This window comes from Monodelphis domestica, chromosome 5, assembly GCF_027887165.1.
Source record: "Monodelphis domestica isolate mMonDom1 chromosome 5, mMonDom1.pri, whole genome shotgun sequence".
Classification (NCBI taxonomy): domain Eukaryota; kingdom Metazoa; phylum Chordata; class Mammalia; order Didelphimorphia; family Didelphidae; genus Monodelphis; species Monodelphis domestica.
Window position 1 is genome coordinate 286,495,616 of NC_077231.1, and position 16,635 is coordinate 286,512,250.

General features: G+C 39.6%; 1 protein-coding gene across 2 annotated transcripts in view; it reads left to right on the forward strand.

The window, feature by feature from the left end:
- Positions 1-530: 530 nt before the first annotated feature.
- MRPL3 (mitochondrial ribosomal protein L3) overlaps positions 531-16,635 on the forward strand; it is a 36,030-nt gene continuing 19,925 nt past the window's right edge. The window contains exons 1-5 of one of the 2 annotated variants that reach the window (XM_056800252.1): positions 531-837; positions 1,572-1,756; positions 2,995-3,086; positions 3,376-3,474; positions 11,259-11,358. In XM_056800252.1, coding sequence (XP_056656230.1) covers positions 764-837; positions 1,572-1,756; positions 2,995-3,086; positions 3,376-3,474; positions 11,259-11,358 — 550 coding nt within the window. In that variant the 5' untranslated portion in view covers positions 531-763. The remainder of the gene's footprint in view (positions 838-1,571; positions 1,757-2,994; positions 3,087-3,375; positions 3,475-11,258; positions 11,359-16,635) is intronic. The other variant, XM_007505108.3, reaches the window with a different exon arrangement.

Genomic DNA, 16,635 nt, shown 5'->3' on the forward strand with positions numbered 1-16,635 from the left:
GTCTAAGGCAGGATTAGAACTCAGATCTTGTTAACTCTAAGACTCTCCCCCTAGCCACTATGATTATGGCAGCTTGGTACAGTCCCAGAATGGGAGGATCTGGTTCCAATGTTGTCTGTGACTTTGGCGAAGTCCCTGTTCTGTCAGCTGAGAGGGTTGGGTTAGACAGCTCTTTAAAAAGGCTAAAGGCATGATGTACTTTGTATGCAGCCTGCATTTATTGATCTGTGAACTCACACCGCAATACCCGCCCTCCCCCCCACACACACACACCCAGTACGGATGTTCCCAACTGGTGCTGGTGAGCTGGTTTACTACTTCACTAACTTGAATCTTATGACCCAGTGTCACAGGTTATGGTTCAAATCCCAGCTTGGGCAAACCATTCAAACCTCTTCAAACTTTTCCTCATCTGTTATAAAGGGGGGGTGAGGGGTGGGGGGATTCGACTCCGTTCCAGGGGATTGCGCGGAACTTGAAAGCCTCATCCCAGCTTTACGAGAGCGAATGACACTTCCCTCCCTTCCTCCCCACACGTTTGAACGTTCCAGCTGGGAGCCAGGGGATCCCATGCAGGGCTTCTCGAGACCACATGATCAGGGAACGGCGGCTTCCGGGCTCTGTTTCCGACCGGACGGTTTTGAACTTAGTACCGGAAGAGGAGCCTCATTGAGTGCCGGTTCCACCACCAGGAGCGGGAGAGGACGCGGCCGGTGGCGCGCCCTGAGCGCGAAGATCTCAGGAGCGCGCGGCTCCCAGTGCCATGGTGGGCTGGAGGCTCCTTGCCCGCGCGGCCGAGGGGCTGTGGGCCCAGGCCGGCGGCAGCGGGGTCTGCGGGTACGTGGGACCTCGGGGCCGGGGACTTGTTGGGGGGCGGCACTGGGAGCCGGAAGCCGGGAGCTGCGAGGATCCCTCCTCCAGCCCTGCGTTGGGGAGGCTTATAGATGGAAGAGGAGGGTTCTTTTCAAGGTCATACCCAGAGAAGGTTGTGTCCTCTTGGCTCCCCGAGGGCAGCGGCAACTGTTTAGATGCTTCATAAGTGACAGCTACTAAGTGTTCACCATATAGACAGCATTTATTAAGCGCCCTTGGTGGGCAGGCCAGCCTAGCCTGCATTTATTTTGCACCCGTGACGTTCAGGGCATTATACCGAGCATTTGGGGATACCGAGATGAAAAACTAAAGGGGAAGGGAGGGAAAGACAACATAGAACACACAAAGTGTCCTCTGGAAACTACACTCGGACTTTTGGGATTCCCTAAATAAGTAAATGCACTTTTGTAACTGTAGTTTCCGTTCCCGACAAAGGCTTCATGTTGCTTGCATCAATTGAATCAGATGGTAGGATGAGTAAAAGCGTTTGGAAGTCGGGAATGCCCGAATGAGACATCCAATCGGCGGTTGAGAAGAGTTAATACACCCATAAGATTAAAAAATTAGAATGCTTTAGGTTTTCAGGTATTAAAAGAAAAAAATGAGGTACCTTTTCTGTTCTTCGTAAGTCTTCTTATAGTGCCTTTCTATACCAGATGAGAAGGAATGATTTGACTTGTTTTCTTTTACCTTGATAGGTTACACTTCAGCCTTATTGTTAGGAGCACCCATGGTGCCAGTTCTACCTGGTGGCATGAACACCTTTCTGAAGAAAATTACGAATTTCTTAAAAAGTTAACTGCTGAAGAATATAAGGCCCAAACAGCAAGTAAACTGTGTCCTCTGAAAGATGAACCATGGCCCATACATCCTTGGGAGCCAGGTGCATATCTTATTTGTTAAATGATTTTGCTTATTTTTAGGCTCTAGTTACAGTTTTTATGTAAATATATTTATATATTTCTGTTCCCAATCTTCTGGTTTCATAAGGTTTATTTGGGGATGAATAAATTACTATTTAATTGTATTTAGTGTTTGTGTTAAACCTTCTTAAATCTCTAGCCTTTAGGTTTTCCTTCATTGTTCATTGCAGAATAAAAGGTTCCTTACTAATAAATGATTTTGTGAGAGACTTCGACTATTTCAGATTTGAACTGTAAGGATCTCTGCTCAGGTTTTTAAAATAAGGCTCAACTTAAAAAAAAATGATTTAAAGGAGATAACTAGAGGAACAGCCCCAAGTTATGTATTACACAGAGCATTGATGTCCAAATGAGATGTTTCAGTTTACATTTAATACCTGGATTCTATTTTTGTAGTCTGTGGCTCTTACTATGAATATTTCTAAGTGCCATGTGATAGACCTTCTTTGTTGCTTTCTGTTCTTGTTTTACCTATATGTGTATTGTACAGTGATCAGTGACTCAAGTGTAGCCTCTTCAGTTACTGAATGCCACAATTCAGCGGCCACAAAACCTTGCTTGGGCCACTGAGTTGACAAATTTGCTGCAATAATTTCCACCATTCCATTCTCTCTCAAATGCCCTTGTCTGTGTTACTATTTGGCATCTGAGTCCAGGAATACTCATTTAATACACTGAGGGTAGATGGATATTACAAAGCATGAAATGAACTCGTTTCAAAAACTATTCTATTTGAGCAGTCCCTGAGTAGTTTGTTTAAATTCCTATACTCTTCTATATAGTTCCTGTGTGTCTGTTAACAATAGTTGTGTTTCACCTGTGTATTGGTTATATGTTTGAATAATAAATATTTGATATGTAACTGGTGGTGTAGAGCACAGAGTGCCAGACCAGGAGTTAGGAAAACATGAGTTAAAATCTAGTTTCTCACACTAAATCTGTAATCCTGGACAAATCACTTAATCTTGGTTTCCCTCAATTTCCTCATCTATAAAATGGGAATAATAGCACCTTGTCCCCGAGTTGTTGTGAGGATCAAATGAGATAATAGTAGTGAAGCACTTAGCACAGTGCCTGGCACATAGTAAATACTGTATAAGTATTAAATTATTTGTGTTGAAACCATATTGTTTGGGGAGGAAAATGACCTTAAGGTTATTTTGCAAAGTAGTAAAATCTTTGTTTTTTTAATTTCCAGGTTCTGTAAGAGTTGGCCTTATTGCAGCAAAATTGGGCATGATGCCCTTGTGGACCAAAGATGGTAAAAAATTTGTTGTCACATTACTTCAGGTAATAAACAGAAAATAAAAGAGGTCCCTCCCTACAAGTATCATATTAGTTATGTCTAATGATTATTGATAGACTATGCTGTAGCTGGTTTTAAATGTTTTATGTAAGGTTCAAAAGTGGGGGTGGGAAGGAATAGAGAACTAAATGGGAGGTCTAGCTCCCTGTTAGAGGGTTGGTGAAAGGAGTTAGTTGTAGTAAGTAAACTTATAATTTAAGTGTTACATGAATAATGTATTTTAAATGGAATTCTGCATTTTAATGTTTCACTTAATTTGGGTTTGTCTTTAAGGTACAAGACTGTCATGTCCTTAAATATACTCCAAAGGAAGAATGTAATAGGAATCGAGGGGCCCTAATAGTAGGAGGAAAAAATGTATCACCTTTCTATGTAAGTTACTTTTTGAACTGGGGTGTATGGTATGCTCAGGGAGGGGTAATATCTCTGGTATAGAGGGCTTGTCGTGCCCTCCTAGGGCAGCTCTCCAGCCTCTGACCTTCACCTGACACCCAGCTCTCATTTGTGGCTCCCAGTAGCTGCTAGCATGTGTTAACGGCTGAGATGGCGATGCAGCAAAGCACTGTGGAGTGCTTAGGGCGTGTTGGAGCACAAAAGACAACATGGCCATCCAATGCAGCTGAGGAAGTCTCCAGGTGTAATGATTTTTCGTGCCATTGGACTCAGACTTCCAAAGCCCAGAGAGTGGGACTGTCTCTATGTATCAACTTTTCCACTTAAATCTCCTTCATGCACAAGTGTCTTTGTGCCCACTTATCTATACACCATAGATGAAAACGTACAAAGACAATCTTCATCCTCGGTTACCTAGAGACTGCTACTACTACTACTACTACTACTACTACTACTACTACTACTACTACTACTTTTTGAACTGTGAGGAAAACACTTAAATTTCTGTTTTAGTCTCTTTGGAAAATCATAATATTTTCCAGAAGGAGTACATACTGCTGGAAGTTATTACATATATTTGTATGTAAATTTGCATTTAAAGAGCTTGGGGTTCTGAAAAAAATCCAATTATGAATCAAAACAAAATATTTCTTAAAATAAGTCTTCAAATAGAACACTAATGTGATATGATTCTGAGCTTTTTAAATTCCTATTTTATTTTTAAAATTTATTTTTAAATATTTTTTCCATGATTACATGATTCATGTTCTCTCCTTTTACTCTTCCTTCCCCCCTCCTGGAGCTGACAAGCAATTCCACTGGATCATACACATATAATCCCTGATACCTATTTCTATATTATTCATTAAATTCCTATTTTAAAATCGTATCATTTATCTCTTAATCTCTGGAAATAACCAGCTCCTCCAAACTCATATTTTTCCTTAGCTCTAGGAAAGAAAGTAGATATATTGTCTTCAATGTGGCTGATGTAAGGAGTAAATTTTATGGTTGGATTGAATATATATTTTAGTTGGTCACCAGGGATTTAAATTCTAAATCCCAATGAAATACTCAAGTCAGAATGTAATTTTATGGTGGTTTATTTACAATAGAAGGAAGAAATTAAGAAAGAGAGAGGGAGAGGGAGAGAGAGGGGGAGAGGGGGAGGGGGAGAGGGGGAGAGGAAAAGATAGGAAAAGATCTGCTCTGGCCTGGTCTGAGCCATGCAGGAGTTCAGAGGCCTCAGCTATGGGCCCTCTCCAGAAAATCAAGGAAAAGGGGAGTCAACCTTATGTGAGTGATAAGGAGAGCAGTCTGAGGTCAATGAGCTCCTCCAAAAGGGCTACCTGTAGCTTCTAAATTCTCTTTAGTGATCAGATGTTCTGGGGATAGTTGCCTTTTTTCTTTTAGTTTCCTAAGCTCACTGGAAAAGGGGAAACTTTAAAACTCAAAATTATTTAGCAAAAATAGAAATCCATGTGTATTGAAACTGATTTTAACTATGCATTGGACAAATATACTACTGAGGATTTTTAAAGTTGATTTTAAAAAGCAGTAATAGTTATATCTTTTAGTATAAAGTGCAGGAACAATTTCGGGAAAACCAAATTATTCATTGGGAGACTGTTCCAGGGGTCGCATTGTTAGAGGTAGTATGATATATTTAATATAGTTAAATTAGGATTCAGACCCAGGTTTGAATGCTACCACTTAGCTTTGTAACTATGGACTAATCATTGTGTCTTTGTGATCTTTGGCTTCCTTGCCTCTGTGAAATCTTGAGGCTATTCTTTAGTATATTTGGATTGTTCAAACTACAGAATGCAAGGATAATCTTGCCCCCCAACCTCTGACTCTGCCAAGTAGAGACATATATAAAATGTTCTTGGTTTTATAGGGCGTGTGGTTTTTTGTTTTGTTTTGTTTTTTCCTTAGAGAAGCATTGTTGTCTCAAGGAACCTAACTTCTAATGGAAGAATGATGTATTTACAGACAGCACAAAGTAATTTAAGAGGGAGAGTGCATAAATAACTGGGACTAGAAGATACTATGTAAAGATAGCAGCTCCTGACTGCTACTTTCCCCTGTGCCTACACATACCCATGTTTCTCTTATCCTGAAACATCCTTTGCTTGACTTTACCATCACTGCTGTCACCTTCTGCCCCTCCTTCCCTCCTTAGAGAGAAGTTGTTTGTATTTGGTGGCTTTACTTTCTCTTCTATCATTCTCATCCAGATTCTCTGTATTCTGATTTCATTATTCAACTGAAACCGCCCCCTCTGTAAACCTTAAAATTTCTTAGACTTATGAATGTTGGAAATTTCCCCATTGGGAAATTTCATACTTGAAAAATTTCCTACTGATAGTAAGAACTCTATTGGAATGTGAAATTCCTTGGCATGGGAGGATCCTTCTCCTCCCTACTTAAGACTACTTTAGGACAGAAACCTTTTGCTAAACAATGGAAAGGGCTTTGACCTATGCTTAAGCATAGAACAGGAAGTTCTTTGAGTCATGATTGATTTTAGAATTGATACAATAGAGATACTTGGAATGACAGAACCAGGTCTTGGAACTTACAATCCCCACCCTACTCAGAGTAACAGGATTTAGGAAGGGCTGCAGCAAAGATCAAGATTTAATGATTTGAGAATATGACCTTCAACAGACATGTGCAAAGGAAACAGATCTCTGGGCGGTCCTGGGTTAAGCTAGAGCCACCATTGGTACAGAGGAGACATCAACAGTGATTGGTAGATGTGAGAACTGAGGGGAGGGGACTTAGATGGTTTCCTTAAAGATAGCGGGGTCTGAGGACAGGAGGAGGAGGTTTTGCTCTGAAGGAGGCTGGAGGTGGAGGCCCCTGAGACTGTTTCTCCATTTTGGTCACGTGAGTGATAGGGACTGATCTCTTTTCTTTGCCTCAGCTATCTAAGGGCTTGGGCCTTTGGCCCAGCCTAAGCAGAGGGGGTATTTAAGCCCTATTCCCTTCTCTCCCTTTTCTCTCTCTCTCTCTAATACCTTTCTTCCTCCTGTTTGTAATTAAAAACTCCATAAAAGGTTGACTGCTGACTTGAGTTTTCATTTAGGAATTACATAGCTGAATTCCTTGGCGACCTTAAATTAATATATATCAGTCTTTTAAAGTGATTTCCATATCACACCTCTTAAGTTATCCATCATCTGTTTATTTCCAACCTTTTCTCAGTTCTCATCCTCTCTATCGCATATGAGACTATCAGTTGCTCTCTTTTCCTTGATATCTTCTTTCCAGGTTTTTGTGCACTACTTTCTTCTGGTCATTCCTTTTCTGCCCATTTTGTCTCTTTTATGTCCACTAACCACAGATGCTCCAGGCTGTCTTGGGCCCCCTTTTCTTTTTTTGCTCTGTATTATCTCTCTCTAATTTCATTAGCTTCCAGAGGTTAAATTATCTTACACATGATTCCCAGGTCTATACATCTTTCCTAGCCTCTCACCCTCCCACCCTCAATTGCCTTTTAGACATCTTGAATCTCAGAGACATTTTGAACTTAATGTCCCTAAAACAGAACCCAGAATACTTTCCTCCCAGACTTTTCTATTCCTGCCAGAAGCACCACAGTCCTTCAGTTTATCTAGACTCACCTTTGCTCTTACCACATGTCTGTTCTGTTGTCAAATCTTGTTCCTACCTTTTCAAGAACTATCCTCTGTTTTATTGTTCCCAATTCCTCATCACCTTTTGGCTAGACTAGTACTTGAGTCTTCTCACAGAAATTTAACTTAACGGATTCAAATTTCTCCATTCTACCCTGTATGCAACTGTCAAAGAGATATTTCTTTTTCTTTCTTTTTTTAAAGCCCTTACTCTCTGTCTTAGTAACATCTCTAATACATAGGGCTAAAGGCTAGGTACACAGGGTTAAATGACTTGTCCAGGGACATACAGCTAGGAAGTATTTGAGACCAGATTTGAATCTAGGACCTCCCATCTCTGGACTTTGCTCTCTTATCTGCTGAAACATCTAGCTCCCTCCAAGAAGATTTTTCTCGAGCTTAGTTTTAACCATGTTACCCCTGCCCCGACCTTTCCTCTTCTTCAAGTAACTCCAATGTCTTTAGGATCAAATTGAGATCCTTCCTAGCATGCTCCTGACAGCAGCCCTGACCTCTTTGCTGATCTTACACGTCTTTCTCCTGCCTCAGTTCCATTGGACTGACTGTGCCTGGACCTGAATTTTGCTGCCATCTCACTCCTTTAAGACTTTGCTTCTTTTACCTCCTGCTGGAGTCCTTCCTGGCTCCCCTTGCAGGTGAATCTTCTGCACTTCTTCATTTTCATGTTCTCTCTTTCATTGGACTGTCAGCTCTTTGAGGTCAGGGACTGTTATTTTCCCTTGAGATAGCAATGGAATATAGTGGATAGAGCTTTGGACCTGGAATCAGGAAAACCTGGGCTCATTGCCTGCCTCAGAAACTTACTAGCAATGGGCAAGTTACTTCATCTTTCCTACCCCTTATTTCCTCATCTGTAAAATGGGCAGAGTAGTGATACCTGCCTTCTAGGTTATTAGGAGGATCAAACAAGATAGCATATTAAGCACATTGGGATAACCATTATTATTGCTGCTGTTACCATTATTTTTATTCAGAGAGATAGAACACAGGGCTTCTCCCCTGGTCAGAGTCTCTTGCTCTGGTTACCCAACTATAGCCTCCAAAATGTGTTGAAGATTAAATCTTAGATTTTGCTCCAGGATCAGAGCCACACAGTTATTGCTAGCTTCTTTCTCTCTCCTTACGCAGCCTCAGGCCTGTGACTGTGCCTTGCCCCAGGATTCAGCCAACAAGGCGGTGACTCCCAGGTTCAAGTGTCCTTCAGTCTATACTGGACCTGCATTCAATATCAGGGGTCATTAAGACAACTGGCCTCTGTTTCTGCTCCCCGCAGAGTTGGATCCATACCTGTTGAATCAGGGACTGCCTGGTGGGGGCTCCAAACTGGAAGGTCCCATGTAACACCCTCCTGTATTAATGTTGGCCCCATGCTCGAAGACCAGAGCAAAATGCAGCCTTAGAAATTTCTCCAACAAGGGATCTCTTGTTTAAGAGCATACAAGATTCCTTAATGCAACCAAAGAGATATAATTTTGTTCTCTAGTTTTCTAGTCTAATGTCAAATAAGATGGAAAACAGGGAGCTGTCCAGTTGTCAGATACTCTTCCCTGGAAAGAGGATGACCTACCTGCACAGGGTCCAAGTGGAAGAGAAATCCCTATTGACAGAGACATTACCATAATGATAAATGATGTTTTATTCCCAAGGCCTGGTCAATATGTAAGGAATCTTCAATTTAATAAAACAGAATAATCAGGATACTAATCTTAAAATTAATAATTCTATGTTGTAGTGGGTTTTGACCTACATACATATTAATTTTTAATTACCTAAATTTAATAGTCATGTACATATCTGGTGTGAGATGAGTCAGGACAAACTTAGATTTCATTGACCTTTGGGTGTTAGGAATTTATTTAGGAGTTAGTCTAAATCTTCTTTTAATCATCCATAGAAACATGTTTTATTAGCACTAAGGGAAAATGTATTACAATATGAGAGCATGGCTGTGAAGATCAATCTCTTCAGATGACTGTCTTTATAATGATGTATGAAAATAGATCTTATTTCTTTATAAATAAAATGGGCCTCTCTGTAGAAGAGAGAGAAGTCTTTTTGTTTGTTTTTGGTTTTTTTTGCAAGAATGTCATCAATAGCCCTCTTGCTAGCCTGAGGACTTCAGCATGCAGTAGTAATTGAAAAATTCAAACAAGGTGTATAAAATATTTAAGCATTTTAAAGTAAATTTATGAAGACTGGATGTTATTTTTCTTGGGCTGGATTTTTAAAAATCTGGTAAATCCTTGCGTATAAGTCAAATTAAATTCAACCTCTTTTTTTGCTTTTGCAGCATTAAAAATAAAAACTTAAGTACATAGTGTAGGGTCAACTAGGTAGCTCAGTGGATAGAGAGCCAGGCCTGGAAATGAGAAGTTCTGATTTCAGATCTGCCCTCATGTACTTCCTAGCTGTGCAACCCTGGGCAAGTCACATAACCCCAGTTCTCTAACCCTTGCTGCTCTTCTACCTTAGTACCAATACTTATTTACCAATTCTAAGACAAAAGGTAGAGATTTTTAAAAAAATACATAGTGCCTATAATTAAGGACATAAAATGGCCAAAAATTAATGTGAATCATTTTATCTTAGGAGTAGAAACGTGTTAGAGCTTGCTCTAACCCACCTGGGCCTTTTCCTGGCCTTCTGGGTAATAACTCAGTTTTGATATTTGGAAACTAGTATGTTCCATACTTTGCAGCTACACAGCATCACACTGAATGTTGGCATTAAAACAATGGGCCTTTGCTTTTGGGAGCCTACTGGGGGTTTTCCAAAGGTCCTCCAGGCTAGTTTCTTGCTCATGTTTAATTTTCATACCAACATACATATATGCTTAATGATAATAGTCAGCCCAGACTTTATATAGTTCTTGAAGGTTTACAGAGGGCTTTACTTGTGTTATCTCATTCTCACAACAGCTCTGGGAGCTAGGTGCTGTGATCCCAATTTTACTGTCGAAGAAACTGAGGTGAGATAACTTGCCCCAGAGAGCACTATAGTGCCCACTGTTGTCCCAATGATGCAGCCTCGTTCAGGGCAGCACATGTGAAAGTAGATGGTGGAGGCAGTGGCTCTAGAAGTAAATATAGAGGCATTAGGAAAGGCTTTAACTAGAAGGTGGTGCTTGTCTGATACCCTGAAAGAAGGATTCCCTGTGTCAGAGATGAGAAGTGAGGACACTCTATAATGGATATATTTTGTGTGTGTATGTGCATGTGTGTTTACTAGGAGCTCCTTGAGGGCAGGGGCACTACTGCCTGTATTTGTACTTCTAGGGCTTAGCACAGTGCCTGGGACATAGGAGGTGCTTGATAAATGCTTACTGATGAGAGCAAAAGTAGGAAGTGTGAGGGATGAAGCAACATGGAAAGAAAGATAATGCTGGTCAAATAGAAGAATAGCTTCTGATTAAGGATGTAAGTTAAAGAGAACACTTGTGATTAATGGTGAGATTCAGGGTGTGGCCAGGATGGTTAAGGGGGAGTAAAGAAGGTCTTGGAATTAAAAGAGGTCAAGGAATTGGGAAGTTCGGAATATTGAAATCCCTTCATGAAGGATATAAGCCACATGCTGAATTCCTTGAGAAAGAAGGGATGATGAGAAGCACAGGGCAGTATACAGCAATCCCCATGATGTTCACCAGAGGAGGAATAATTTGATTGGATTTCAGAGAAGGAAAGGTTTGTGGGAAGTCTAAAATTGGCAGTTGGGAGCAAGAAGTATTCCATTTCTCTTTCCTGCATGAGTGTTTCAGCAGATCTATGAGAAGAGGAACAGCCAGTGCTGGAGAGAATGACCAGGGATGCCTCATTATCAAATATCAGAGTCAGGTGTCAGGCCCTAGCTTCAAGTACTTCCTTTAACACATAGGTGGGTCATTTAATCTGCCTTGGCCTTCATTCCCTTAGCTCGAAACTTTGGGAATTAAGCTAAATGGCTTCTCAAATCCTTTCCACTTTAAGATCTATATGCTCATTAAGGGCAGCACACAACTGGCTTAATGTCATGAGTGATATTATCTTAGTATATATGTTTTTAGATCAGAAACTCATCTTAAATACTTTACTTCGCTAAATAAGTGCTTTTTTTCCCCTCTAGAAATCTGAATCATTAATGCAAATGTACCGAGAAGTTGGAGTGCCACCAAAACAGAAATTCTCAACATTTCGTGTGACTGATAATGCTATAATTAAACCAGGTAACTAATTAAATCAATCCTTAAAACTGTGCTTGGCCCATAGTAGGCACTTAATAAATATTGATTGATTGGTTGAGGTCATCTGAGGTTAAAGAGTAGGGAAAGAAGAAAATACCATAAATATGATTGGTTTGATGTCGATCCTTTTGGTAAAATTCAAGCAAAAATTCAAGCACTAAACGGTTTCTTGTATATATAAAATGATACCTAATTTAATCACAAGAGACAAATCTTTTTTACATGAAATATTTAATAGCAACAATAACAAGAAGAAAACTTTTCTACAATACAGAGAGCTACTTATTTGGAAAATCTATTCTACAAAGAATCAATTAATGTTTGAGGTTAATCATTTCTGAGTTGAGATGTTACATTAAATGAATAGTTTGAGTGTAATTAGACAGGTTAGCATTTGCCTCTGCTAGTAAGTAGCTCTGTGTTCTATGAGGTGGCAATAATAGAGGGAGTATGTCTTGACATCTAAAAGATGAATCAATAGGCAATCGGAATAGGCCTTTAAATGACTGGAAATATCTAGGAAGACAGTTTGATTTCAATGAAACTTAAAAATGAGAAAGTAGGAAAAGCCTGATCCTCCACTTTAAATAAATATCTTTGAATACTTCAGGGCATCAGTGCGAAGAGCATGGGGAAGAGTGGAAAAAATGTTTTGTTAAAGCCACATTGGAAAGAAGAGATGAGAGTGGGCAAAGATGTTCATGGGGGTGGGGTTTCAAACTGAGTTAGATAAGGTTCCTGGAAGGTTACATATTAACTTAGAAAATCACAAACTACATTATCTGTATTGCATTGTACTTTTATACATTTTGGCAAGTATTTCCCAATTAGACTGGCACCACTAGTTTAGATTATAGAAATGTCTCTCATTTATATGTTTTATCATTCAAACATATTTTTAAAAGCATAAGATAACATCACAAAACTGAAATTAATTATATTTTAACAGTCAGAAAATAAATGTCTTTTAAAGTAAATTATTTCTTAATTAGCTCTGGTCAAACCATTAACCTATTAGCACAGATGTCAAAATGAATAATAAATTAAAAAGAAGAATAAAATTAATGTATAGCAGGCAATTCAGACAAGGCCAGCTTAGTCTATTTTTAAATGTTACTGAAACTGGAAAAAAGAAATTGAGCAATAGACATCAACACAGATGACCATTATTTCTTTAAAAGTTAACTATTTTAAATCCACTTCCATTGTAAACTAAAAAGACCTTTGAAATCACCTCAGCCAGAAAATAAGTAATCTTTCCTGGCAGAGCTGAATAGTATGTATGACTCAGTGGCAAAGGAATTTAAAAGATGAACTTTTTTTAACAAAGAATGTTAAAAAAAAATTTGGCCACATAAAAGATCATTTCAAAATAATGAGAACTAATAGAGAGAAAATTAGTTTACAAAAAGGTTGCCTGCAATATCCAGCTAACCTATGCATTTGCATGCTTTTGAGTCTAGTGTGCTACTTGAGGAAATAGATGCCTGTATTTATTTATATATTTACACACACACACACACACACACATATTATATATATATATATATATATATATATATATATATATATATATATATATATATAATACCCTGTAAGAAGGTAAGACTGTAAAGTCCCCAGGCTAGAACATGGATGCACAGGGGAAGAAGACTAGACAGGGACAATATTGGTATTGAAAATGTTGAAGGATTGATTTTCCAGATAGAGGAAACAGGAAGACACAACAGATTGGGAAGGATTGTAGACTTGTTGCTACCAAAAAATAAAAAAATGTTGACCCAGGTGCCTACTCACCCTTCTCCGAAAGCCTTTGTGAGACTAATGGTACATATCTCGAGGCTACCCTTGATGAAAGTATAAAGGAGAATTATCAGGAAATTGTTTTATAAGTAGTTTTCAAGAGCCAACTACAAAGGGGCTTGAAAGAGACCAATGAGCACTTCTATGTGCAAAACGCCAGACTGAGCATTTCGGATACAAATAGAAAATGAGGACAGTGCCTACCCTCAAGGAGCTCATGTTCTAACAGAGGAGATGTCGCATGGGACGACATTGGGGAGCCCCATGGCCTGCAGAGTTCAGTGACCTGCCAAGAAGGCCGGGTCCAAGGGTGCTCATTGTTTGACTACAAAGAAACAGTTGATCCCTTAAGACATGAACATGCCATTAAAAGGTTCTTCTCTGTTAGGGTGATTCTTATTGATGTCAAAAATGTATGATTTGTTGAAAGATGTAGCAAGTGGAGAGTTTTGTTTGATAGTGAAGGAGACAGAACAGTGCTCTCTGTGTCTGTCGCTATTGTGGAGGACGTCTTGCACAGAGTACAGAGCAGACACGTTCCCTGTGAGGTCCTCCAGGCACCCCTGTTTGGAAGTGATCCTGCCTAGTGATTGCATCAAACCTAGAAACGTCACAGAGCTTCTCAATGAAACCCACAGCCATAGTGCCACCATAAAAACTAAGTGGATAGAGAATACCCAGCTCCCACTTTCTGATTAGCAAGTGGATAGACAAACCTAAGGGCATTTCCATCAGTACAAGAACAAATTGGGCAAACACAGGAGGACAAATGAATGGGGCAACAACTGAAAAGGTCCTGGTGGGAGAGAATAGGCCAAATTGCATTTGAAAAATTAGTTCTCAGGGGTGGCCAGGTAGCTCAATGAATTGAGAGCCAGTCCTAAAGACCAAGGGGTCCTGGGTTCAAATTTGACTCAGATACTTCCTAGCTGTGTGACTTTGAGCAAGTCACTTAACTTCCATTGCCTAACCCATACCACTTTTCTGCCTTGGGCCTGTGAAGATTAAATTGTAACCCCTGTCTATTTTTAGAACACTTAAAGTTGAGTAAGTTAATCCCCAAAAGTGTAAACACCCTACTTAAGTATGGAAATATGCCCATTTTTAGATCTAATCACCAAAAGTGTAAACATCCCACTTAATCATCAAGTGGGAGTGCTGTGACCCATGTGTGCGATAGTGGGTGACGAATCAGAATCTATTGACTGCTTTCTGGGCAGTCCTAGAGCAGAGCATCAACTGTGATTGGTAGACGTAAAATTGGGAGAAGGCATAGGAAGTGATGCAAAAAATGCCTTTAAAAGAGAGAGTGCTACACCAAGTTTTTGATTCTTAGAGTGGAGTTCAACTTGGACTCTGCTGTTAGACTGACACATGGTAAGAGAGGGGCAGAAGGATCTGCTGTTGGACTGGCACGTGGTTAGTGAAAAGCTGACTCTTAACTGCTGGGTTTTTCTGAAGAAACTTTCCCAGGTCCTGGGCTTACAAGGGCCGAGGCCTATCTGGTTGAGGACTAAACTCCCCTGCCTGGTTTTGAGCCAGGGGTTGGAGATAAATTACTTAATGCTTAGGCTAGATATCTTACCTTATCCTCTTTGATTTCTTGCTTCACTCTTTCTACATTTTGTAATGAAATTGTAAATCTCTTTGGAATTAATTAAGTTTCTGGCGACCACACTCATAAAATAAAAAGTCCAAACCCTTTAAAAATAATCCTTTTCCCCCTTACAAACCCAATACACAGTATTGATAGTAAGACAGAAGGTAAGGGTTTTTATTAAAAAGAAAAATTAGTTCTCCCTGAAACAAAGACCTGTCTTTACCACAACAACAACTAGAATTTATGTTGCTTTAAGACTTTCAAAGCATTCTATAAACATCTCATTTTATTCTCACAACCACTCTGGGAGGTGGGTACTTTACATTTTACAGATGAGGAACCCAGATTAGTTAAGTGACTTGCTCAGGGTCACACAGCTAATAGATGTCTAAGATCAACTTTGACCTCAGGTTTCCCTAACTCCAGGTCCAGCCACCCTATCCACTGTACCATCTAGCTTCCTATAAACTGCCGGGAGCAAGTTATTCAAGTGTGTCATATTCTCTGAAGCTCCAGTGTTGAACTCAAAACAGAAACGAGATTTCTGCAAGCCACAATGGACTTAGAAATCACTAATTCACATTAGCCATGTTGTATTGTATTTTCATTCATTTTGTTAAACACTTTCCAGTTACTTACATTTTAATCTGGTTCTGGCCACACTGACAGTTCTGCAGGCCCCAAGTTTAACACCTGCTCTAAAGAACTGAAAGTGCACAGAGAACTTGGCTCCCTTCTGACTTCCACCTCAGAGAATCCCTTTCTTCCTATAGATTGACTCTCAAGTACCACCTTCTGCTTCACAAACAAGATGGACTTCATCATGCCCTTCCCAATCCCTTCAGCTCTTAGACCCTTTTCTCACAAACTACTTGTGTCTAACTACTTGGCATTTATTTGTATTTATTCTACAGGTCCACATATGCATGCATACACACACGCCATTGTCTAATGAATGAATGCTGGCTCCTCATGAGGACACATTATTTCAGTAATTGTATTTATATTCCCAGTGTCTGGTTCATAGAAGATACTTAATTAGTGCCCATTGATTAGTAGGCAGAAGTAGGTTTTAGCACATTTCCAATAAAGAATGGCCTGGCAGAAGGGGCACAAACCAGGTCATCAGACAAATACATAATTAAGTAGGTGGGTCAGTCCCACACGGAAAGAGGGATAGCCATTGGGCAGTCTGCTTCCCCCTTTGGTACCTATGTGATGTCAGGCTAGGCCCTTGGGCATGTTGGGTAGCACTTTTGTGAAAGATTGGATTGGCTGCTTTACAGTGTGTTTTATGGATAAGAGTACTCATATTAATGAATTCAAAGAGCTAGCCAAGGCAAAAACCTGGTTTTATAATAATAAGCACCTCTATGATGTTAAGAACAAAAGTTCTTAAATATTGGTAGTTAGTTGGTAAATTCGCATCAGAAATTAGATAATTCTCCTAAAAGGCGATTGTTAATTTTTGAAAAATGCAGGGGGTGATATTTCATATTATGTTACATAATATCTTGCTTGTTAATATGATTTCTACAGTTCTTTTGAATAAACAACCTCTTGAGTATATTTTAAATTAGATTTTGCTTTCATGCATACTTTTAAAAACATGTATTATACAAAGTATAATTCATTTCTTTTTGGGATTTGCCATCTGCTAGACTTTCTCTGTATAGAATGGTCAAGACAAAAAGCATCTATTAGTTATTAATTATATTTCTGGCACTGTGCTGAGCCCTGGAAATACAAAGAGAAGAAAAGCCCTCAAGGAACTGACATCCTGATGGGGAAGACAGCAAAGGGAACTGATGGGACATCTGGGTGGGGTATTGGAGGAGATCTTGGGCCAAGTACAG